This window comes from Anopheles maculipalpis, chromosome 3RL, assembly GCF_943734695.1.
Source record: "Anopheles maculipalpis chromosome 3RL, idAnoMacuDA_375_x, whole genome shotgun sequence".
NCBI classification, from domain to species: domain Eukaryota; kingdom Metazoa; phylum Arthropoda; class Insecta; order Diptera; family Culicidae; genus Anopheles; species Anopheles maculipalpis.
This window is the reverse complement of record NC_064872.1, coordinates 7,905,287-7,931,974: the sequence shown is the minus strand read 5'-3', so window position 1 is coordinate 7,931,974 and position 26,688 is coordinate 7,905,287. Positions and strand designations below refer to the sequence as shown.

Sequence of the window (26,688 nt, the reverse complement as noted above, 5' to 3'; positions counted from 1 at the left end):
CCTCCCAAACTGAACCGAAAAACAAAATCATGCTCACAATACACGGCGAAATCAATTTTGCGATGAATACACATTTCACGACACATTTGCAGTGTGCATGTACATGTGTGTGTGTGACGTCTAGCAGTGGAGGAATGCAAAGTCACAATGGATATACCGTCCAAATTTGGAGATTGTTCCGTTAGCGGAGGGTTAAGCAGCAGTACATGGACTTCCGCTTGCGATTTCTTGCAAAACCCTGAGTAATATCCTTCCTTCCTTTTCTCGCATTCTGTTTTTGCTAATGTGAACGATGTCCCAAAGTTATATCTGATAACATTAACTTCATTATGGACATTAATTGTCGTGTGTCCATTAGAGATAAATTGCTTCATAACTGGTTTCCAAAATATTATTGAATCAACAAACAAATCGCGGTTTGCGTCGCAGAATCGATTTTGGATGCCTTCAAAAAACACATAAACAACGGAAGGGTGGTACTAAGCGAACCACCGAAAGCGGTAACACTGTACTGTACAAAAACCTTAAATCCTAAGTTTGCTAGAAGGTCCTCCGTGCTAAATGCCAAGTTCAGCCCAGAGTGGTCTATTTTGAGGTTACGATTAGTTACGATTTGGTCGTAATTAATGCGCTCACTTCCACTTCTCTGCAGTGCGCCCTCTTCATTTGACTAGTGTTGTTGTCTTGTGTCGGTGCTTTTCAACTTTGCAACAATATTTCTCTTGCAGTTTTCCTCCTCTTTTACCACTTTCTGTGTTATGCTTCTTTTTTTTTACTGTTTGTTTATACTTTGACGAACCCCTTTACACAATAGACTCTGGTGTGTTAGTGTGAAAAGATACGCAGTTATGTATGATGTTTTCGCGATGTTTTCCTTTTTTTTTTTTTTTGGTTAGTTTTACTCACATAGCTAAATGTCTATCAGTATGATTTATTTCTCTCCATGCTACCCACACGCCGCCATTATTCGGGCAGTGGGGTTCGGTCGTCAGGTCACGCTAAAAAGTGAAGCTTTGCGCTACTCCACGTCACGAAACTATTTCATACGCGTATACAAATAGTTGGCATGCCGCCTCGGGACTGCTACCTTTGCGGAACACGCACTAGCTTCAGTAAGCTTCATCCTTCCGGTGCCACCATACTGCACCGTACCTGCTGGCGTTTGCCTTCAACGTTTTGCTGCGTTGGTTATGCAGTTTTTGGGAGTGTGTTTGTATCTTCACCATGGTGAGCTTTTTTTTTTCATTATGAAGCTTGTTTGTTTTTCTTCCTTTTTTTTTTGGTGTCCTTCTGTGTATGTGTGTGCATGTTTTCTCACTTCGCTTGCACAGTTTCCAAGCCATTTGTCTATATCGTTCGGCGATAGGGTTTCCGTTGCCTTACTTTGTTGTTGATAGTACGACGATTAGATTTCAGACTTTCAGCAGGGCTCCAAATGCAAGGTTTCATCATTTCCTAACCCTACTTTTACCTTTTTCCCCAAGCCACACGTCTATTGATTGCGTGCTCGAGAAACCCTCACTCAGTTTGACCTAGATTTTCACTTTTTATGTTGTTGTTTTGTTGATAATTTCCAACAGACAGTAGGTTGCTACTAGGAGACCCGTTTTTTTTTTGCGTGCTCGGGGAATTTTCCGATGACACTAAAGGTGAGACATTTGCCTGCAAGCTTGTTGAACCACAAATTGGTCTACATTCACTTTCTAAACCACATAACTGGTACTAAAATCAGGCTGGGGATCTATTGGGAATAAGTTTAATGGATGTCTTCGGCGATTGAGATCCATCCCAGACCCGCAGCACCTTGGATTATTCTAAGGCCACCCTTTTTTTAGTGTCGTTTGCTCAAGAGACATTTCAAACGAATGTTATTTGTGAAAATCAATGTTTTCTCTTTAAACGGATTTTGTGTCATCTTTTAGCTCCAAAACCGGGGAATCCATTAATTCTCGATGTCATCAAGAAACCGTCCCATCAAATCAAAATCCCGTTTCATTCATACAGAACCCCTAAATCATACCTTACTCCACTGAATGAACATTGCATACTTTAATGGCCCTATTTCGATCAACTTGTGCCATTGTGACATAATAAACCATCCACCGTCACGTTCCAACCGGTTCATGCATTCGGTCAATGAGCTAAGTCGTAAAACTGTACATGTTCCCGTGCGGCTACGATGACACGTACGTGTCCCCACGGGAAGGGAGTCCACCGGAGTCCACGCGACCCTCGACAAATGTGTGGAAAACGCAAAACTTGCCAAACTGCCCCGATGGAAACGGCGGGCAATAAATTCTCTTGACCTTTGTGGATTGTGTGCGCTGTGTGTTCTTACACTGGTTGTACGCAGAGGGTGAGAACGGGACACGTTGTAGTGGTTCATTTAATGTCGCAACGTAGCGTCGTTTAGTCTCGCTTTAACGAACTTTATCGGATAGTTCTTTTGGTTCGTTGTGCACCGGTACTGACCACTCCCCGGGACGGGATAATGAAGGCTAGCTACAATGACGTACAAGAAGCTGATGGAATGGTTAGACACCCTAAACCCTCTTGTCACGACTCTAACAAGAGTTTGATTTCTAAAGAACTTTTTTTGCGTATACCACGTCCCTTCTGTCTGGCTTTCCTACCTAACTCCTTCTAGCAGTACCTCCAAGCGTTCACCAGCTGTTCGCAGCAAGAAGGGTTTGGCCGTTCAAGTTCAACCAACACCTTCGCCCCCGACGTAGCGGGTTTTCTCTACCAACAAATACCACACTTCAACAAATTTACCTCACTCGCCCTAATTGCAGCCACAATGGGTCTTTCACTTTCGTGATCTATTTCCGACCAATTCTATTAATGTGATCGTGTAATGGCAGTGGACTGCTGCTATACGCCTTCGTACGAGCAGCCTGCCTCATTCATGCACTGCTGACAGCATTAGTGTATCGCAGTTCCAGATCTAAACTTTGACTTTCCATCCTGTTTCCTATCTTTCAGCGCACAGCACAACAACCAGCACTCGACCGGCAACACTAGGAGGCTCGAGGCTCGAGACAGTGAAGATGGAACCGGTAGATAAACGGACCACCACCTCCAGATCGTCGCTGGCCCGACGTCCCGCGGCGCTAGCACAAGGCACACTGGTCGGAGTAACGATGTGCCTATTGCTTCTCACAGCGTCCGTCGTACAGACAGGTGAGTAATTGCATCAGCAACGCGTCACGCAACGCAGTAGTCAGCGGACTGGCCGACACCTTTGCGGCCATGTGCGATTTTGAATAGAAATTAGAAATGAGAGTACGATCGAGGGAGAAACTTTCCCGGCGGTGTTAGTTCACATGATGTTTAGATGTTAGGTTTACGCTTCTAATCAGACATACGGCTTAGGTAGGGTTGTGCACCTAATGCAAAGCGAAATCGATAGCGCGTCTGACGGCACACGTGCTGGATGGGAGTCTTTTCGCTGTCGGTGTAGTCGTAAACAACTTAATTGGGCGCATGTTTTGTGTATGTACGCGAATTTGTTAAAGCGTTGTCGAGATGCCGGAAATTAAATTAAAGTACTGTTAATTCTGGGTGGGAATGAAGTTGGAAAAAGTTAGAATATTTATAAAACAATGTTCTATATCCTGGTGTTCTAAAACATCAATCAGTATCAAATTCTAAAAGCCGGACAAACATCCTGTCGTCATCCTTCTAGCGACCATCAAAGTCTAATTTGTGTTTCATCACATTCGTTATTGATTTCCTGCTTACGCGTGTGCGTCAGTCTTCTGTGCTACCCACAGCACAACGCAGAATAATTTACATCCTTCATTTTGCATCGGCCATAACTTACGTGCGGATGAATTATGCTTAATTTGAATGCAATTAACTATACCGCGAGCAATCGCACCGGATGGAACACATTAGGAATGCGTCATCCTTGAAAAGGTAAAGGAGCAAGCCAAGAAGCCTCCAACAACCCGGTGGCATTTTAATATTTTTACATCGAAGAAAGGGCTCACAATACTGTCTTCAAGCACTTGTACTCTTGAAGTCTTGTTAGGATCTCCATCGGAGTGTTTAAGAATTCCTTTAGAATCTACCGATGTTGGGAAGGCTTAGCTAGTATTTTTTTCTAACTTGAAACAAGAATTATTGGTTAGCATACGGTACAGAGTGCCGTCTGGTGTGGCCTTGAACCGGGTGTACAAGCACCGGACCACACAAAACAAACGGCGCTATAAACAGAAAAGTCCATATTTATGCAGGCTTTTTTTTTTGTTTTGTTAGTCTCCGGCGTACCGGTATATCCCTAAAGACACCCCGACGTCCACACGCGGTTCACAAACAGAATGGACGGAACACCCAACTGGCCGCCAGTGCCACAACCGCTTACTCAGTCGCTGGACGAATAACCTTCGTAATAGACCCGGGGTGACATAGGGCAGGGCTCTCAATGTGTGTTTGCTAATTACGCTTGCAAGGCACATCCAAGCGCGCTCCGTCTGCTCGTCTCGTCTCCCGTTGATAATGACCGGCCGACGATGGCGATGATGGGTCACAAAATTTGAAACATTATCACGACCCACTACACGAGCCGTGCCTGTACCGCACCGCGCAGTTGCACGATAGTAATGTAAAGGTTACGAAGCAGGGAATGACTTCCGGTGGTAGTACGATGCCAGCGATTTGAAGAGTTCAATTAAATCATTTTCGCTTTCGCGTGCATGGCACGCTACTACTGTAACGTGCCTGATTCATTGTGCAGTTGGAGAGTTAATTTTTTTGGGAATTCTCGAGGACGAGATAGTTCCGGGAACACAGGCGGTAGCATCATAATCCTTAAGGACACACGTACCATGGTCATGCGAACACAGGGTGCCCTTGTGAAAATGAGATTTTCATGCTAACGAATCGATATTGTTTCTAGGGTAATGTGTTCTTACACATGGGAAAAAAAACCACCGTAACTTATGGACATTTAGATGTTGAACAGATTACGGATATTCCAATCATTTGTCGCGACTTGACCAAGGATGCATGTCGACCACCGGCCGCCACAAGAAATCCTCACTGGAAATACCAGTTGTTATGCATCGTGTTTTTAACTCGTGTTTATTCCCACGCATCGCTAAATATCTTGTAGAGTTATTTCCGGAGCAGCGTTGATTCATTGACAAGATGAGCGGTTTGTGTGTCGCAGATATATTGAGCGTTGGTTAAACACGCTTATCAGACCAAGTATTGACCATTTATGGTTATTGGTTTCTTGACGACATTTATGGAACATCAGCTATTGCATCATTATTGTAGGACCAATTTATGCAATCGCGCTTCACAACTGGCACCATAAAGTGTCCAGTTCAGCAAAGTTCATTATCTTTTTTAGCTTTTAGCAAAATCTGATACTCTAAGTTATGGCTAAAGACTCATATTCGCATAATGTCTCACGCGTTGCTAACGTGAGGGTACGGGCACGGCTTTCTCAAATTGTGCCAAGTAATCAGTGACCATACTGTAACCGGAAGAAGTAGTATGAATGGAGTGAACCTTGGGTACCTTCAAAGCCTAACCTCCGTTCACGATACATCGTAGCCATAACGCCACAACAGCTGACCACTGCTGAAACCTGAACCTTCCTCAACAAAACACTGGACCACCGTGCGCACCGTTTTCTTGTTGCATTTTTATAGCCACGCCGGCCCAAGAAGAAACCTCCCAGAGGGCGGCCGACACTGGCCTGGTAACCTTGGTGGATGTATGCGTGTGTATGTGAAGGAATAAAAACAAGAAGCTTACTTTCCTATCGTGTGTACCGTAGAAGGAGGAATGCAAATTATGCAAATCTCGACGGCTCTATCTCTAACCGCCCATCAGAGGACGATGACGTCCGGATGTCGCGTTCGGTTTGTGTAAGCTGACCAGCAAGGGTTTGCCAAGTAGTAGGACGTGTCTTGTGGTGTCTTGTTTCCGCTCCACTGTGAAACTAAACTCATTGTCGCTGGATGGAAAGTTCAGCAATTCCGGGAGTTGTGCAGTGTGGTCAAATTCTAGGATTTTAAGAAACGAGCGTCAAATGTCACCGTGGTCCGTAATCTAGAGGTTAATGTCAAGCGTTGAGTGAACGGTATTTTTGGAGCAAAGTTATCTTTCTAAGTTAGTCTATTTACATAAGTCAAAGTTGAGATGATATGAAGTCGCTCTTCAGCGTTCAAATCCTAGGTTTCCATCGAAGCGGTTAGTTTGAAGTTCTGCACTGCTCCGAACGCATTGTTGACACCTCAATCCTATAGGTCGGCAAACTGTAATGGAGTTAAAGATAACCTGCGTCCTTCCTATAGCATACACCGGTGACGATTGTTGAACATGAATGATGACTGTTTGCCTCAATCATTTGCCCATGGATCCTGGCAACTTTGCAGAAGGCGGAATGCTCCACAACTCCCAGCAGAGTGTGCAAACCTATTGTTGGAAGTGATCTCTGATTAATGAGTTTTCAGTCACTCGTCAACGATCCAAGGTGTTGAAGAAAATCAATTTCTCTCAAACAAAAAACCTACCTCCACCGTTCCCGTTCCATGTTTCATATACCCTTTGGCGATCTGCGTGTACGGTGTGCTTTTAATGTTGTTCTGTTTGTGCAGTGCGGACCTGTGTCCGATGTGCTCAAACCATACTATTTGTCATCGTTCACACGGAGTATTGTTTGTCGGTCGTGTCGGTTCTTCATGGCCACTCTCTACTAACGTCGGTGCGGGAATTGGATGCATTCGACGTGCGAATGCACAAAGAAGAGCAACGCTTATGTGCGCGCGAATGCGTTTAACCATGGTTCTTGTTTGTCTATTTGTTCACCGGGGCGGATGCTTTTCTTCTTTACATCGTGTGCGAGCTTTTAACGGATTTGTCGCGGAACGCCATTGCACGGGCTGTACATGCGTCCCCCGTGAAATTATGGCATTAAATTAAGAGATTGTTTAATGTTTGAAAAGAAATCCTCTGAGGTCACGACTTAATTCGTCTATGACTCAAGCTACTGTCGATCGTTGTGCAATGTCCCGGAAAAATTCTTACCAGGATATTGGAATGCAAAGATGCCTTTAATTCGCACAAAACACACGCCTAGTCCGTTCTAGTCTCGGTACTCATTTAGTGACTTTGCAGATATTCATCCACAAAGTGCTACCGTTTCCCGCTAGGAACGATGATCTCATCGGTCAGCTATGTCTGTCAGGTTTCTAAAGGGTTTCCTTTTTTTTACGCTAACCAATGACACACACAGAATCATCATGACCACGATCGGCGGTAATTGTGATTAAGGAAAATTATAGGTCTCACCGGGCCCGGGCAGATGCTCGAGTACCAATCAACACCCCAACAAGAACTCTGCTGTCCCTAAGTGTTCTGCTAACCGGATCTCAGAAGCACCACGGTACGTCTCATCAACAACACATTCCAAATGGGATGATGGAATAACTTGCCAATTTTCCTGAATGTAATCTTCTTCACGGAAGTTGGGCTATTTTGGAGTTTTTTTTTAAGGTTTTTTATGAGCCATTGTGAGCATTATTTGATGCCCGCATGATTGAACGCACATGGGAGATCACGCCTGTAAAAGACTGACTGAATAATCGACTGCTATTACACACTAACTTTGCTAACGAATTGTGAATTAAACACGCTTGTTGGTGCGTGCTGCTGTCGATTAATATGGATGCTTGTGTTGTGCGTTAACACAATAGCTCTTTGTAAGTAGCAGAAGTAGTAGTACTTCCTCTACACGACCCGAACATCCAGGTCGCGTATAGCTGTGTCGTTGGGGAGCCCTAGAGTTGCACTAGGAAAGGTGAGAGAGTTGGGCGATAGTAGCTAGATCATATTGTGATACAGACGAGCAAACAAGTAAAAAGTCTCATTATCTTCAGACAGATCGTAATAAATTTTAACACACGGAAAGTACAACTTCAATCACTTGATGCAGTACAAAGGTGTTGAAAAATAACATGACGACGTGAAATCAACTAAGCTTAACCTACTAGGCTCCTATTAAAAAATATTTCAACTTATCTGATATCAGTTTTTAACTGTAAGACTTACCCAAAGGAATATCCCAAAAATTACATAAAGCATCCTATTATTTCGACAACAATGGACATCACTCATCAATCCTGATATCCTGTACTCATTTGTCTCTTACAGGACCTGTGATCCGATCGCGTCGCATGATTCGAGAGATTTACGTAGAAAACTCGGCAGCGTCCCCAGCCGCACCAGAAACCACTTCTTCGGAAGTTCCTAGCAGCAGTGCCAACAACGGTAAGTCACACGCACTGTCGCCGTTGTCGCAGAAAAGGGGAGGAGGGTATTGACACTCTGAATTTGGCTTAATAAAAGTGAAAACTTTCATTAAAATTCCTTCCATCTTTCTCTCTCTCTCTATCACACACACTATTTCCTCTCCTTTGCTTTCTACAACTTCATGCCATCCCTGGTGGGCCGGATTGACCGATCGCAGCAACAGCAAGTGACATGTGCCTATACGATGGTTCCTACATCGAGCGATCAGCGATAGCATGCGAGAAGAAACACGGTTGCCGTGCCATTCAAAAGACCGGTGAATGCTGTCCAGACTATCAGTGTGGTACGTATGATCAAGAAAAAGAAGAAAACCAAGGGTGATGTTATCGAAAGGGTTATCGAGGCTTTCTTGGAGGGACATGTGGATTGCTCTCTCTGTTATCGAGATGAACTATATTTTCCCTGGATAATAATAATAATGGTGAGTTGTTCTTTATTTTTGCAGAGTGTCAACGCGACGGCAAAACGTATGCCAATGGCGAGAAAGTCTTCGACCCGAATACTCCGTGCCGTGCCTGTTATTGCCAAGGTAACACATCATCACGATTTTTATAAATAGAGCAAGTTGTCTTTAAAATAATTTTAATAGAATTCCTATCCCTGGGGTGTACATTTTAACACATCATTTTAAACCTAGCGTGACGTTCGCTCATTTGAATAATTAATCTTGTTACGGTTTCACACATCAACAATTTTCCCAGGTGGCGAAATTACGTGCAGTGAGGTGAGCTGCTACAAACGAAATGACTGTGACCCGAAGTATATCCCAGGACGTTGCTGCCCAGAATACGACAATTGTCCACCACTAGGTAAGTGATAATGATTAGTTGCAAAAACTGGAAAATGGCTCCCCCTTAATACGGTCTGCTGCAACTTCCAACGCATCGCTTAACACAGAAATTAATTAGAGATTTTATCATAATTTCCTTTTTATTACAGAAAATTTCAAAATAACGGAGTCCGGCAACAAGGATGCAACGAATACCGAACGGCACGACGAAGAAACGAACGAGGTGAAGGGTAACTATGCAGCCGAAGCGGAAGACCTGGCTGGACTTCAAAAGACTACGGCGACAACGACACTTCAGCCTGCCGTTACGCTGTCGATGCCCAACGATAACCCGCTCGGTATCAAGATCAAAGAAATCACAAAAGTGGAAGAGATTCGTCTGACCGACAACCGCCCCAGTGCAGAAGAACAGCAGCAACAACAGCAGCAACAACAGCAGCAACAACAACAGCAGCAACAACAATTGGCAGCTAGTCGCGAAACAACCGTCCAACCTTCTTCCTCACAAAGTGAGGAGCTTGTAAATCTTGAACATCTAGACGTCCACGTACCGGACGACGATGGTGAGAATGGGACGAAAATTGTCCGTCACACCGACGCCGATGAAATGCGCTCGGATGTGGACGGTGAGCGGAAGGATGGGAGTGTGAGTGAAGAATCGCTCAAAGCTACCTCGGCGGAAAATCGGCTAGAATCGAACGAAGCATCAACCGTCGGTACGGTGTCATCGACCTTATCCGAATCGGACGAATGGATGGATGTGAAGGAATTTGCCGACGCGTCTACCTGGTCTCCCAGCTCTTTCTCCGTAAGCACCAGCACCCAGGCACCTGCGCTAGCTCCCTCAACTAGCGGACCACCATCATCGCGGGATGATGAAGTCGTGTCTGAGAGTAACATGAAGACATCGAAGCAGGATAACGCTCTACCGGCAGTAGTACAGATTGGTGATAAGCTTGTCATTGTGGACCACAACCAACCGAAACCCATTACAGTGATCCAGGTGGAGGAGGTTGAAGGACTACAGCGCGGAGAAGACGACAGTGTGTACGATCAGGAGATGTACACTGAGCGTAATCTTCATGCAGCTTCTGAGAGTGGCCGTGAATCGTCGAAAAAACTAAAGCTGCACCATTCGGCCGATTTGGAGCAGGAAACGCTATCAACGCAGGCGGATTCTAGTGCGGCTTACGAGACGGTATATCATGCTGGTTCTACGGAACAGGCTGGTGGAGGTGTGTCTTCGGAGGAGATCTTTGAGACGCAACTCTACACCGAAGGTCCTGAAGATGCAGCAGTCTCAGCAGAACGAAACGATACACAACGGGGAGAACCATTGTCGGTGAGCAAGGAAGAATTTCTTCACATGGGTGACTCTCAAGAACCGGCCAAGCTTCAGCAGGAAGAAGAACACACGACAAGCGCTGCCGTTGGTGCATCCAGTACGTCCTACAGCAGCGTTGAGGAAGGTAGTACCACAATGTCCGACTTGTCGGTATCTCTGAGCTCCGAAGCATCAGGCGATGAGATGATCTACGATACGCACTTCTACACCGAAGGGCCAAGCACATCTTCTGAGGAGCACGGACCAACGCTTGGAACCGGTTCGGAAGAAACATCCACCACTGGAAGCACATACATACCGCGTCACCCAGTTCCGGTAGCGGATGAGCTAGCTCCACAACGCGAAACGTACATTGAAGATAACGAGCATGAACTCATCCATCCGGGATTTCAACCGATTCCGGAGGATTTCAGCCTACCGCAGCTTGACCAACCGGCGATGGACATGGAAATGGATCATCACTCAGCCACACCTAGCAAAAATGTTCCAGCGAAGCAGGAAAAAATTTTATCGGAAGTATTTGAATTGAAGAACAATATGTCCTCCACAACCGTTTCTCCCGTGGTAGTGAGTAGTTCGGAGTCTTCAACTTCCGAAGCTGGTGTACCATCAAGTCAGGAAGAAACGTCAAATTCTCCTGCTTGGTTGAAGGAAGATCCACAGCCTCAGTTGAGATCGCCAGGCGAACCACTGCTGATCCCCGAATGGGAACGTAACAATGCTACCAACGCCAACAACAGTAGCTCCTCGGAGGAAGAACTAGACCAGGATGCAAGTGGAGCCGGTAGTGCACCCAGTGATTTTCAAATGTTGAAGATGGGTTCGGAAGAGTACGTAGACGCTGGCGAGGGTAGTGGTAGTGCACCGACAACCTCAGCACCCACCGCAGCGAAGACATCAGTGTCCGAAAATCGTTCCGAAGAGGACGACGACGAAAGCAAGGCGAAGGAACCAACAGCCGGTGGGTTAGAGTTGGGATCTGCGGGAAATTCTCTGCTCGATATCGATTCTCCAATGTCGGCAAACGCGACCGATGACCAGTCGGACAGTGTTAAGCATAATCCAAAGAACGATGTAGAGAGTTTGAAGTACGACGAGGACGAAAACAATGCCACCGCCGAGGAAGCTATCCCGAAGAAGGTACAGCAACTGGAACCGAGTGAACGGGAAGCGACCGGTGGTGTTCAGACGCCCAACTTGACGAGTGTCTGAGTACGTCCTGCAGTGAAAGTCAGCTAAAATCCTGGTGCCAGTTAAACGTTCTCCCCTCCCGGGTAACACAGTGACGCTCCTCAATATGGGTAAGGAGACCCGACCCTTCTGGTGTGCTGCGTGTGGTAGTATTTCTGCTCTTTAACTGCAGATGTGCCATCAAATTGTAGATTTCCTCCAAACCTCAAACATCGAGATGTAAAGTGGGAGGGATAGAATTTAAATTCGGGAAAATCGTGTACTGTTCACATTCCGTTTCGGCTCTGTCAAGCTAGGGGTTATTGTACAGTCTTGTGTGATTGGTTCAAATTCTGTATGGTATAATGAATTGGCAAAACTTACCTTTGTGCAAATTATTTATTCTCGCACCACACATTGTTCCGCGTAGCAGTCGTCTATATTTAGTACTTGTGGCAAGGTTTGCTTCAAAAAAAGGATCTTGTTGTGGTCCGCCGAATGGGAGACACGTTACGTTAACCGAGGTACTGTAGATAGCGTAAAGTATTTTACTAATGTCCACACCGATACCTCGTACCAGGTGCGGGCAACAAAGGGGGATTGGAACAGCCGGGTATGTGATAAGCGAGACTAAGCATCGGTAGAGAAATAGAGAGAGAGAGAGTTATTGGAAGAAGTTTCAATGTTCTGTTTTCCCCCCCAAATTTAGCCATGCATGCCGGTTTTACTTTACACTTAAGAGACTGTTGTGTTTAGGACGCTAGCAAGTACGTATTTATTAAATGTCATGCTATTTATATACCGCCCGGTTTCGTTTCATCAAAATTTTCATCCCGCCACGACCATTCCCAGCAAATCGAATATTTTGTGCGAGCGGCTCCTCAGCAGAGCGGAGAAGTGAAGCGAATTTCGTAGAGTTTAGGATCTAAATTGGTAAGGAGTAGGTTGATGATGGTGTACGTGAAATCAGAAGTCATATCTTAATCTAAACATGGTAGTCTCTCTGGGCTGGTGAATGAATGGTAGGATAATAGAGCGATAAATCGATGATGTGTTTATCTCTGCTGTCTTTCGCTAGAAAGTCCACACAGCTTAAGCACTGTTCGTCTAACATTTCCAGTACAATTGGGAATAAGGTTAGAGAAAAAGGGGGAAAAGAAGCATTTTTTAATCTGAAAAAAAATAAAAACAAGTTTTACTCGTTTCCGAAACATAATATAAATAAAACAAACGCTACATATTAAACCTTTCAAGTATAGTTATTATCGTTAGTGAGTAAATAAAGATATCTGTTGGGAGAGAGGAGTATTGTAGGAAGGGAACAGCTTAGGTACTACATGCAGTAAATAAGCCTAAGAGCGTTGTAGCGTTGATCGGAGGGTTAGCTAGATAGTGAAATTAACATTATTCAAACAAAACTGTAAAAAACTACAACAAACCTATGGACACATGCAGAATGGAATAAATATTTCTATGACAAAGTGCAGCATCTATTGAAAACTTCACCCTAGCTGTTTAATTTAAATTCAAAATAACGCAAACATTGAATGAAACGCTAAAGCGGAGAACAAAAAGGGCTTAAAACCCGCCTGCTAGATTGTCTGTAGCACGGTGTAATGCGGAGCTGCATACTTTTAGGCGTTTTTCAACGTCCGTGAAAGTTCGTCGCTTGTTGAAGTCTTTTGTTTTGGGGCCATTTCTACGAATTTCTATGGTGCAGAAAATCACTCTGTTTTGGAATGAAAATAATTCTCAGGTTTTTTTTTATTTACGTGTTAAAAAACAGCATAATTTAAAAGTTTTTTTTAAAGTTCGAATCTGTGTAGTTTAATGGTAGCAGCCCAATGTCGAAGACAACACATTTATCCGTGAAAAATGGCCTTTGACCGCTCATCAAATATTTTCACTCCCGTCAGAGGACGAATCGAAATCGGTTCAAATAGTCTACACAATGTCGATCGATGACGCCTACCTGTATCGTATCGTACCCTGGCGTCTGCCCACGACAGGGTAGCTGAAAATCTCAACAACAACCACCATCACGCCAGTCCTCCACCCACATCCCTCGTTTGAAAAACGTGACTTCCGAACTTTCCCACCCATTCAGTGGCAGCTTCTACCGCCCCATAGCCCCCCTTTACTCCTCAATAGTCCCTTGATGGGGTGGGAAAAATGAGAGTGAAAGTTGACAGTTTATCACTTTTTCGGATCGTGATCGACGTACGGGATCGATTCATACGGAAAGGAAACACGAACGATCGAACGAACATGCCGATACAGGCTTGCAGGCTGCATGGTGGGGCAGAAAATTAAACTAAAACAAAATGGGAGCATGCATGAGAGGGGTATGGACGAGATGGTGTCCAAAGCAGCACGCGCTATATTCGCACACCGCGCAACGCTTTGCCGGGCGGGACGGCTAGGCAAATGCGTGATGGGTCTTGTTGGTACGTACGATCGATTATGTTTCGCTTTCATTCAAACGCGTCTTCGCTTCCGTTGGATTGATTTAGCTCGCACAATGCCTTGCAGGGGGGTGTTTTTGTTTTTTTGTATTGCTGCACGGTGCGTCCCATTTCGATCCGGTTGCTTCCGTCCCGTTCCGGTGGTAATTGTGTACGCTGGTAAGGTACCGCAAACATTTGCTTTTGAAGTTTTGCTGGCCACGATTGCGTAGTGCGTTTTTAATTGCCATTCAGTTTTCAGTACACCGGGTTATGTAAGGGAACAAATTTGGAGCATACCGTACCGTTGTGGGTGAGTCGGTTGGCCATTGCTAATCTCGAACCGATCGAAATTTATCGACCATTTCTTGCGGTTTGAGCTTTTTGAAGGTCAATCATAAAGATAAGGCAGGTTTTTTTGTTGCAGTCTCCTGCCCGATCTGGTCAGCTCGTCGTGTGGGTTGGAGATACACGGATGCAGTGTAATAAAATTCCATCCAGGTCTAATAACCGGTCCATGGGTGAGACAGTGCCAATGAAAGACCTCCTCAGCGGATCGTTGGTACATCAACATTTTAGCCTCGAAATGCAGGCTTCACGTAGCATAATCTTGAACGCATTTTTACTGCATCCTACCATATAACCCGCCGATAGGTTATTTATACTCCCAATCGAGAATGTTGATTCGCCAAAAAGAAATTTCGAAGATGACACCGCGTAGTTTTGTCGTTTCTGACTCGATCTTCTTGTTCCATGATACAAATTCTTCCAACGATCCAATAAAAAAAACCTGTTTGGCGGGCCCAAATCGGAGGAAAAGTCGTCAAAGCAGTGCCCAAGCAGTTTCCAAAATTAAATCTGAGTGTCTTTTTGTTTTCGTTTGGTTTTCGATACAATAAGAAGAAAACTCTGTCTGGCCAGTGATCGTTGGAAGATAAAAGTTTTGCTTAAATTTGAATAAAACAAAACAACAAAACAACAGATGTTCAATAAAAGGAGAGTCTCTTCTTTATAATTCTTTACGATTCTAAACGAAACATAAAAACGAAATAGATGATGTCACGTAGCAAATGTTTTGTTTACTTGGCTCGTGAATATAAGAGCTACTCTTCCACAGCACAGCAAACATCTCTTTACCGCCACAAAGAACATTGATCCCTAACACACACACACACCCTCGCAACGAAACATTCTCGGGAGGAAATGATCCTCCCAGCCCCGAATGGGCAGACATTCCAGAACGGCAGGAATATTTAATTTTATCCAGATATATTTTGCACCTTACAGACCAATAAACTTTGTGCCTGAAACTAGTCTGTGCCAAAGAAAAGGCATCGAAAAAAATATCAAACAGGTTCGTCGCTTGTTGATCTTCTTCTACTTAGTCTAACGAACGATCGCCTCTCCAAAAGAGAAGGAAAAGCGAAACCAACGAAAAAAAAAAAAAAACAGCAAGGTTGAAGATCTCAACCCAAAGTGTTGTGAAGTTTTACTGAAAAATCTCATCCATAAAACGAAAAGCAACCAAACAAAAACGAAGACAAACTACACGCTCTAAATAACCGCGTTCGGCGCTGTGTCCAGTGTCATCTACTGCTTTCGAATATTCTGCCCACCACGCTGTCGTATGCAAAATTTTGTCTTCAGCCTGCCGTTTGGAATCAGGCGAACCTCACGCATACTATCACACCCGGGGTTAGTTTTATTTTTTTAAATTTTTAATTGATTTTCGAGCGTTAAAAGATGCAAATTAGCGGATCGACGATCGTCTCGCCCCAGCATCGTTACGGAGGTGGCAAGCCATGGCTGCCTCTTTCTAACTGATATTTTAAACAAAAAAGAAGCTGTGAACTGGAAACATCTTCAAACGAAACTCAACTCCCCCGTGGCACTCACACCCATGGCACCCCGTAAATGGAGAATGATAGCAGTATGAAGCTTTTCGGCTGATCGTTAAGAATTTCGAGAGAGGGGATCGGTTCATATAAAGCCATCTAGCGGCGAACCGCTGTTCTATCGTTTCGGATAACTGCACTGGATAAGGTAGGTCTGAGATAGTGTCGATCGCGGCTCCCTCAAGAGTGTGTCGTTTTTTGGGGTAGCTGACTAAGAAATAGAAAAAATAGTGTTCCCATACTTACCCCGGGGGGGTGCGTGGTCTCTGTGTGTTTTCACAGTATCCTACAGACGATGAAGGTTACCCTTTGCCTGCTTGCCGTGCTGGCCGTCGCACTGGCTAGGCCACAAAGCTACGGCGAACAGTTCTGGCCCGAGGCGCTCCAGCGTGCCCAACAGCAGCGTATCGTTCGTCCGGACGAGCAGTTCGTGACCGGGCTGCAGGTTGCACCGTTGGTGAACCAGCTCGAGAACGTACCCTTCGACCAGCCCGTGTCCATCCAACAGATTGTTGTGCCATTCGAGCAGCCCCAGGTGTACGATTCGCTCCAGCGTAGCGTCAGTGACAACTTGGCCCGCTACTAAGCTACCTTACGTCGCGCAAACTACGAACAATACTCAGGTTTATAACAGGCTGCAAGCTTTAACGATACGATGTGACGGATCGTGATGGATGCCATCATGGAATGGATTCCGACCAACCCCATGCTAACGTGTACTGGACAACGAGATGGATTTTTGTTTTATCTTCTTTTTTTGGAACCGATAAGAAACTCACACTCACCCCCAACACTGTTCCACACGCATCGTGTACGGATGTGAGCGAATGTGGATACGCTTGCTCTTAGAAGGATATGTAAGAACATTACGCTGGCTTCTTAATACTCTACTGTACAAACGGACAGGTGAAACGATCTCTTGCCAAGGGATGTGAAGGCGCGTTGCGCGCTCACGTTGCGTTGGCTTTTGTCGTTAGGATCACTGGTCAGAATCAAAGATAGTATATATTAGAAAGGGAAAATAAATGTATTTTAGCTGTTACTGTACTATACATATTTTGCTGTTCCATTTCCATTCCGATGTTTTGCATCGCAAAAGCACCAAGTGTCCGAAATTCCAAAGTCGGTTTTCTTAAGATACCTCTTATGATGTTGAATTTAAATAAAGCTTAAGTTCGTCTCATGGACGTTAAGCCTTATGCATTGTTCGAATCCTAACCATGCTGAGATGGTAGTTTCTTGTAGGCTATTATGGCTATTTGGTTTACAAATATTTTGCTTAAACTTCAAAGCGCGCTTAAAGTTTTACGTTTTGCAGTTGGTTTCTTTATCGAAAATAATTTTTCGCTCCTATTTAGAGTTATTTTAAATATTTTTTTTTCTTTGAAAAAGCATAATGGATTTATTGTTGAATATTTCTTTAATGAACCATATAAATATATTGTTTACTCGAAAGTAAAAAGCGTTTAGACGGATACTGTTGATAATTCAGATAATGAAGAATTTCTCATATTAAACTACAAATTTATAGCAAGCTGAGTCGATCGTTTCTGTGAAAAATAGTGCCTTTATGACAGTCTTTTGACGGGTTAAAAACCATGTGATGAAACCCAGATAGTTATACGTCTAAAGAATGATTAGAAGATCTTAAAGTATACATTTATTTAATTTTTACTGATTCCATCCGTTAGAGCATCTTTAGTAAAGATAAAACATAGGGAGAAAATCGTTAATTCTAGGAATACTATTTTGATTAAAAATGTCTGTAAATGGGAGAAAAAGAGATCATCATCTGACGACATTGTTCACACATCTTCAAACAACGGTCAATCCAAAATAACCTATTTATAGCTAGCTAAATTGAGCTTATTTTAGTACAGACGTACTAAAAATATATCTTGCAAAAAGTAGGATTCTTTGCCATGTTTTTATAACAGTTACGAACCCTGTAAAAGATTTTATTGTGTTTTTCGAACAATAAAGCTTAATATGCATTTAATTCCCCATTTTTTCTACTTCTGTGCAAAAATAAGCACTTTTTGGGCATACGATATTCCCACCGCAGGAAAGAAATTCATGGACACATCAATCGATCCAAGCTACCGGTTTTGGATCGGTGTCATCAGCAAACACAACCATAACAACCGAAGTGACTAAGCTACCGTGTTGCTTAGATTAAACAACCATCAATCAAACAGGAAAGGATTTAGTGGTAAATGCAAGACACACACACGCACAACTTGTTGAATTTGTCACCTAAACATCAATACAATCGATCATCGATCGTGTGACATTACAGCTCCGCATCTAAGTAATGAATGTCAAGAGTGAGCCTTTTCTGATGTCTCTTTCCAGGTTTTTTTTTGTCAATAGTGTTGAACATTTTGAAATGCACCAAGACACATAATCGTTACTTTTTTATGCATTGTGGTAGGTTACCAAAGCTACCGAAAAGATTGATGGTTATTGGTTGCATCGGATATTTTGTCGGGTATTACACCTTTGGGAAGTCCTCACGCACCAGACAATGTCTCACGCAGGGATAGTGGCAAAAAAGCATCATCATATCATAAAAAGCATCTGCGCTCAATGTATCTTCCCTTTGTGGAGCAAAATCGAAAAAAGCAAGTTCCAAAGCACCAAACGATCATTAGCATCTAAATGAGTGGTGAGCAGGAACGATAGGATGGGCAGAAGCAGAAACCACAAACATAGCCCCAACCAAAGCTGGGGAAGATGCAAACTAGACAACGAAGAAATAAGTGCCTGGGATCGGTAAGCCATCTCTCCTTCCCTCCGCTTGGCTCTTGCCAACCCAGTACGCACCACCGAGCGGTCACTGTGTGCTTGGGTAGCTCTGCATGATGATGGGTGGGGATCGAAGATATAAAACCAACCGTACCGATGGCGCCAACACTTTAATCGTTACCTATACCGTGCGCCGTCACAATCGTCTCGCAGTCGACCGGTCTTCTCTAGGACTTTCCACAGGTACGTATCGCTAGAGGACTGCAGATCTTCAGCCGTTTCAGCAACATTTAGAGACTGGGGGATGAGATTAACGTGTTTGGTTGGTGGGTTGTACGCCACGGAAACAGGGAACAGAAATCCAAACGTGAAGTTAAGTGAACTCGCAGTGTGTTGCTAACGATCATGTGTTGATTAATGGATAGTTTTGTGCAACTCCGATGCAGAGATGTCGGTAGAGAGCGCGCGCGCGCAAAAAAAAAGCAGACAAGGGTTACGGCTACTCTTAACGTAACGCTCTGCAAAATCTTGCGCCCAGAAATCCAAGTACCGGAGGCGAACAAGGAGGAGAAAAAAAAAAGACACGCTAAATGCTCTCGTGAAAGCTCAATGCCATCGAAAGTGAAATTGTTGATCGTTCTCCCGAACGGTTCGGAAAACGGGAGTTGTGTGAGCAATAATGGACAACCTAAACCGACTGTTGAATGAACGAAAGAAAAAGGAATCAGTTTCGACGGGCGACCAGACGAGAAAAAAATACTCACTTACCTCCAAATGATGGCTCAGGTCGAGCACGATCGTAACGGCACGATCGCAGGAAGAAACACAGGTTTTGGTTTTGGTGGTTTTTTTTCCTCTCTTCTTAATGATGATCGGCAAGGAATAGTCGTGTAAGAGGAGTAGTGGAGTGGAAGAGTGTATCCAGCGGGTCCAGTCTCGAATGCTCGATTACGAAACTCCGTGGCCTCCGAGATAGACCCGTTCGGTTTTAGTTGTTCGGTCGATATAATGGCCTTAGGGGGAATGTCTGATTTCTTCAGACTTTCGAAGAACCCTGTCGGTAGAGCTACGTGTTGTTCATCTTATTGAGCATTGAAATGTATTCACTGGAGGAAGAAAAAATCGTTAGAACATCGCATTTTTAGTACAAATCGTCTTATTTCATAGTTTGCTACGATCGCTCTATTTGGCAGGTCTCATCATGAAGGTTGCTATCTGCCTGTTCGCCGTCCTTGCCCTGGCGCTGGCCGCTCCCCAGCGCGACGGGGGTGCCCTCACCGATGAAGCCATCCGGCAGGCACAGTCCCAGCAGCTGATCCCACAGGACGCACAGATCCAGGGTGTCCAGCAGGGCATTCAGGTGGCTGCACTCGAATCCATCCCCGGCAGCCAGCGTGTGGATCTGTTCCAGCTGCTCGGCGATCAGGTACCGCGTGAGGTCATCTCTAACCTGCAGTCGCAGGTCGACCAGGTTGGCCAGAACTAAAGCACTGGCGGATTGGTTGCAATCTATCTTCCTCTACCTACCATCACCATCTACCGAGCCATCTTGAACCTTCCAGTTTCGTATCACCAACCCCGGAACGCTCCAAGATGGCGACACTTCACAAAGAGTCCGGGGATTCCAACACGGAACGAATTCTATTCTGCCGCGAGGTGGCTATTCTTCCACGAAGGTGCCAACCGAAACTGCCCTAATGTATAAGACACCTTTTTTTTAAGTACATTAGTACTACGCGAAAAAAGGTGCGTGCGTGCGTGCGTGTTTGTTTTTTTTATTATGTTACAAATGTTGACTTTTTACGATTAATTAGAAAGAGAGAATGAGAGAGACAGAGAGAGAAAAAGAGATGAGAAGGAAAACAAATAAGATGAAACAATAATAACAACAACACCGTTCAAACAACTTTTAATGTGTTTTTTTGTTGCTTTATATTTATCATTGTACCCATTGACCGGCCGTACGTACCAAGGGTGGCCACCTGTTCAAAGTGCAGTCGGATTGGGCATGCCGATGCGTTTTGCACTCGCAAAACTTCCTGTGGAAAATGCAGAGGGGCACATGCCACCGAGGAGTGCAAAGCCCCTTCCCAGAAATGCTCGCATTGTCGGGATGAGTGGCATGAGGTAGCTTTGTGCCCCGTGTATAAAAAGCTGCAAAAGGAACAGACGAAAACTGTATCCGAAAGGGCACGCGGCTCATACAGCGATGCTCTAAAGGGAGCAATCGCATCGAACCCTTTTGCAGCTTTGGGTACTGATGCAAATGGCGAGACCAGCACGACTGCACCCAAACAGATGCCTCTGAGATCAGCTAAGGCCACGAGAGTATCTTATAAAAAGATACAACGGAAGGTCCTAAATAAAAAAAGTAAACCTTTGGCACAACAGCGTCTTGCTAAAGCAAATTCCTCAGTCCCAACTCGAGACGCTGCTCCTTCTACTCCCGCTCCTCAATCTGCCAGGAAGGAGCCCAAGAAGAAGCGATCCCCCCGGACCGAAGCACCTCTGGAAAGCTTGGCTTTTCCAATCGGGGGTTCTCCGAAAACCCCTACCCCGTCCCTTACCGAGATCCTAGAGTCCCTCCTCATGACCCTCAACCTCCCGCAGCACCTGCACATGATCGCCACTTGGGCCCTTCCTTTCCTGAAGGGGATGATCAAACAGTGGCTGGCCCAATGGCCATGCTTAAGCATGATGGTCCGATTGGACGATTAATTCCTCCGATTCCCACCATCATACAGTGGAACTGTAGGAGTTTGCTTGGTAAGCTAGACTCCTTTAAAGCATTAGTGGGCGAGCACAACTGTGATGTGTTCGCCCTCTGTGAAACTTGGCTATCGGAAGACATTAATCTTACCTTCCCGGGATATAATATAATCCGTGAAGATCGCGTTACAAGGGGTGGGGGAGTACTAATTGGTGTTCGAAAGAGTGACACTTTCACCAGAATACCCACTCCTAGACAAGATATTATTGAAACTGTCGCAGTCAAGGCAAAACTTGGCGATCTTCACGTGACAATTACCTCAATATATATCCCCCCGATAGCCAACAATGAAAAGGAAAAAATTGAAAAGTTCAAAGAGGATCTTGGAAATTTAGCAGCGGTCTTGCCTGGACCGCTTTTGATCCTGGGAGATTTCAACTCCCACGGTGTCGACTGGGGCTGCGATAAGGATGACATTCGCGCTCCTATTATCCGAGACATCTGCGACAGATTTGGGTTTTCAATTCTCAACTCAGGAGAGGCAACTAGGATGCAGACACCTAAGAGTAGAGCGAGTGCACTGGACCTGTCTCTATGTCCATCAGCGATGGCCCTGGATTTTAGTTGGAAGGTGATCCAGGACCCTATCGGCAGTGATCACTTGCCGATAGAAATTTCCTACATCAAGGGAGGATGTCCAGGAGGTGGAATCCCCGTTAAATGTGACTTAACGAGGAACATCGACTGGACGAGATACGGTGAATTAGTAGCCGCTTCGCTTTCTCTTGACTTGGAAGATTTGTCTCCAGTTCAGGAGTACGAAAAACTTGTTTCAATTATAAACAAGTGCGCTCTTGAAGCCCAAACAAGGCGCTCCCACCAAGCAAGGACATTCAAAAAACCCCCCACTCCTTGGTGGGACAAGGATTGCCAAGCGGCTTTTAATAAGAAGCGGGAGGCGTTTAAAGCATTCCGGGACACGGGCTCAAGGTCTTTATATGAAAAATATAAAGGACTGGAGAGATCGTGTAAAAACCTGTTGAAGGCGAAGAAAAAGGGTTATTGGCGTAGATACGTCAATAACCTAGACCCTTCCGCATCACTTAATTCGCTTTGGAGGATGGCTAGAAGGATGCGAAACAGCAACAACATCAACGAGAGCGAAAGCTTTTCTGGCGAGTGGCTAAATGAATTTGCCCACAAGCTTTGCCCTGATTTCGTTCCTGCGCAGAACTTTCATCAAAATGCGCCTGGCAGTGACCCTATCATGGACTCACCGTTCACTATGGTTGAGCTATCGCTTGCTCTCCTTTCAAGCAAAAATTCTTCCCCAGGCCTGGATCAGATCAACAGCAAACTGCTGCAAAATCTTCCCGACATGGGCAAGAAACGTCTGTTAAGAATCTTCAACGATATGTTGGAGTTCAACAGCGTCCCGCAAGAATGGAGGGAAGTGAAAGTTGTCACTATTTTGAAGCCTGGCAAACCGCCATCAAGACACGATTCATATCGGCCGATATCATTACTTTCGTGTCTGAGAAAACTCCTTGAAAGGATGATTCTTTTACGGTTAGAAGAATGGTTGGAAACCAACAACCTTCTCTCAAGTACTCAGTTTGGTTTTCGTAAAGCCAGGGGTACTAATGACTGTTTAGCGCTTTTGGTCACTGAAATAGAGCTTGCCCGTGCACGCAAGCAGAACATGGGGTCTATCTTCCTTGACATACAGGGGGCATTTGACTCAGTTTCTCCATACAAACTGAGTCAAAAGTTAGAAAATGCGGGCCTGGGACCAAAGTTGAATAACTTGTTATTCAACCTTTTGTCGGAAAAAGCTATGAATTTTAACAATGGTCACGTGCAGTTAAAACGGACCAGTTTCCATGGACTGGCACAAGGGTCCTGCTTGAGTCCCCTGTTGTATAACTTTTATGTTAGTGAGATAGACTCTTGTCTAGCGCCAAACTGCAGTCTTAGACAATTGGCAGACGACGGCGTTATATCTGTTGCAAGCAGAGACGCCGACGAAATACAACTGGCTTTACAAACCACTCTGGACAATCTTTCCGAGTGGTCTGAAAACCTTGGTATCAAGTTCTCTGCAACGAAAACTGAGATGGTAGTCTTTTCTCCTTTTAGCGATACGGGAAAAAACAGGGAGAAAAGGCTATATGACCCGAAAATTGATGTCTTTCTGTATGGTGAAAAGATATCAATTACCGACAATTTTCGATACCTTGGTGTATGGTTCAATTCTAGGCTAAACTGGAGTACTCACTTCACCCGTCTGGTGCAAAAATGCAGTAAAAGAATCAACTTTCTAAGGACAGTCACAGGATTCTGGTGGGGCGCACATCCATCAGACGTCCTGAGACTGTATAAGACAACGGTACTATCCGTATTGGAATATGGAAGCATATGCTTCCATTGGGCATCCAATACGTTGATACTCAAGCTCGAAAGGCTACAGTACCGCTGTCTTAGACTCGCACTAGGGAGCATGAAATCTACACACAACATGTCCCTAGAAGTGATGACCGGAGTGATGCCGCTCAAACTACGTTTTGAAATGCTGTCGCTTCGCCTTCTAGTCCGTTGTTCAGTATCAAATCAAAGTAGAAAATTTTGAAGCGCTTCTAGAGACAGGTTCTAAGAGCAAAATCCTCAAGATCTACGAAGATTTTGTTGCCCTACAAGTGCATCCTAGCGCTCCACAGGCATTAAATCGTGCTGCCCTTCCTGAGAACTACAGTTCCATTTTAGTAACAGATTCCTCATTGCACGAGGAAATTAAGACCATACCTAATGATCTTCGCCCGAGGGTAGTTCCGGGTATTTTCATGGATAAGTATGGTCATTTAGACCAAAAAAGCCAGTACTACACTGATGGATCATCCTCTGAGGAGGGCACTGGCTTCGGTGTTTTTAGCGAGTCCACCGAAGCTCTTTTCAAATTGAGGCAGCCATGTAGTGTCTACACCGCAGAGCTAGCCGCAATATTTTACGCACTATCGATGATAGCAGCGAGACCTTCGGACCAGTACTTCATCTTCACTGATAGCCTTAGTGCTATTGAAGCTCTGAGATCTCCGAAGGCTGTTAAGAGTCAGGATTTCCTCACCATCAAAATCATTGAACTGCTTGGCTCAATGTTCGATAAGGCGTATAGGATCTCGCTAATCTGGGTCCCTTCTCATTGTGGAATTCCCGGCAATGAAAAGGCAGACTCACTGGCCAAAACAGGCGTCCAAGAAGGCGCTTTTTACGACCGACCTATCTCGGCCCAGGAGTTCCTTCGTTTCCCTCAGCAACTTTTCCTGTCTCGCTGGCAGAGCATGTGGGAGGCGGATGAACTCGGGCGTTTCCTTTACTCGATCTCTCCGCAAGTGTCCCTGCGGCCTTGGTTCGATGGGCTCTCTGTGGACCGGGCGTTCATACGGATGATGTCTCGACTGATGTCGAATCATTTTGCGTTGAATGCTCATCTACAGCGTATAACTCTGGCTCAGACAAAAGTGTGTGGCTGCGGTGACGGATTCCACGATGTGGATCACCTTCTGTGGTCTTGCGTGGAGTTTGAAACCGCAAGACCCTCCTTGTTGAGCGCAGTCGAGAATGTCGGCAGACGACCGGGTACAGAAATCAGAGAAGTGTTGGCTACCAGGGACCTCCTCTACATGAGGATCATTTACCGATTCGCCAGAGACAACGGTCTTGTCCTATGATTCCACATCCCAAGTATCCTTCCAATCCTTATTCGTATTCCCCAATTCCTTTTTTGTTAAATGTTGTGTTGTCTATGTTTTAAGTGTATTTTTTGTAGTGCCACGGGTGATCCGATGACTGGGCAACAGCACTCGAGGGTGATTCCAACACTGCCGTAAAAGGGAGGCAGGCGTTGTTGAAAGTGCAGTGTTCTCCACTCCAGTCCAGTTTTGGCACATTGAGTTTGACAGCGTTGGCGTCGGGTTCGGGGTGTTTGGCGGGCTCAGTCTCGAGAGTAGTGAAGTCGCTTTCGCTGCTGCGGGATAGAGCTTGTCGATCATCCTTTGATTGGACGTTGACTAGATTGAGCTTGGAATGTCATTGCTGGAATGCACTGGAGAGCACTGTACGCAGACAAATAAATGTTCGTGCTGTCTTAACGATGTTTATTTGTTCGTTACAGTCCAGACCATAACAAAATGATCAACAATAGATCAGCCACAACACCACAATAGCCGGAATTCGGATGCAACCAACCACCATCATTACAATAGCCACCGCAATAGAACCGGACCATCATCCACGAATACATCATCATCATCATCATCATCATCATCATCATCAGCATCATCAACACCATCACCACAACCATCCACAACCGAGTATGCCCGGGATAAGGCAAATAATAGGGAGGAAATGCCTTATCAATATGATTGTAATTTTTTTTTTTCAACACAAGCGGTGTTGACAATACGGCACTGGACCGTCATTATTAATTATAAATAAATATTTATCATTGACCACATATTTATCATTGAGTGGCTGTAACTGATCAGTACTGAGATCTTTTCAGAAATTACGTGATCTGATGAGATATTTGCACAAACTGATGATCATCATCCGGTGCAAACATCTGCCCATTTTGGGGTGGAATTTTAAGAGGACCTTGAATATGATAAACTGACCGTTACTATGGACGAATGGGTGTACGGTCTTAGCATGAACTTGACCAAGGAAAATGTTTAATAACTCGCTCATTTGCGATGCAATCCATTAGGCTGGATAAAGGCACACAAAGCTCGGGCTAAATGTACAAAGCGTGAAGTGAATTTTGTGGTTTTCTTTTTTAATGTACTTCTTGGAATTCATGACTCCTTAAAAGCCATAAAACTCATTCACTTGGTTTATGGTCATGATTTACGTTGTACTGGCAGTTATGGAGCTTTTTTTTACGTCACCATCTTGGTCCCGCACTGCAGTCTTTGCTGCTCCAAACAATCCCTAGGCCTAATAGCTCTTTTGTTCGGCTAACAATCCAGCTTAAGTGAGGTCTATTGTTAAAAGCTTATTTTCTACTGTATGGCATAAACCATTTAAACGTACCCTAGGAAGACACTCTTCGAAATTATCTCTATGTTGTAATACAGGATGCATTAATATGCAACATTTCGCTTCTTTAGTTTTTGGTGGACAACTATTGAATAAACCGGAAATATAGCCCGGTTGTGGCTAAAGTCACTCAGTTTTGAATCATTTCCACTAAAGCTTTA

At 44.7% G+C, this 26,688-nt stretch overlaps 2 protein-coding genes across 2 annotated transcripts; both read left to right on the top strand.

Moving 5' to 3' along the window:
• The first annotated feature begins 3,043 nt into the window (after positions 1 to 3,043).
• Positions 3,044 to 11,678, top strand: LOC126564005 (mucin-4). The gene is made up of 6 exons (XM_050220903.1): positions 3,044 to 3,183; positions 8,173 to 8,289; positions 8,489 to 8,614; positions 8,777 to 8,860; positions 9,033 to 9,140; positions 9,271 to 11,678. Exons 1-6 carry the CDS (start codon positions 3,051 to 3,053, stop codon positions 11,676 to 11,678), a joined length of 2,976 nt encoding a protein of 991 aa, XP_050076860.1. The 5' UTR covers positions 3,044 to 3,050.
• Positions 11,679 to 18,861: 7,183 nt separating this feature from the next.
• On the top strand, positions 18,862 to 20,209 carry LOC126565693 (uncharacterized). The gene is made up of 2 exons (XM_050222895.1): positions 18,862 to 18,966; positions 19,917 to 20,209. The coding sequence occupies exon 2, from the start codon at positions 19,925 to 19,927 to the stop codon at positions 20,207 to 20,209; it is 285 nt and encodes a 94-aa protein (XP_050078852.1). The 5' UTR covers positions 18,862 to 18,966; positions 19,917 to 19,924.
• The last annotated feature ends 6,479 nt before the right edge of the window (positions 20,210 to 26,688 follow it).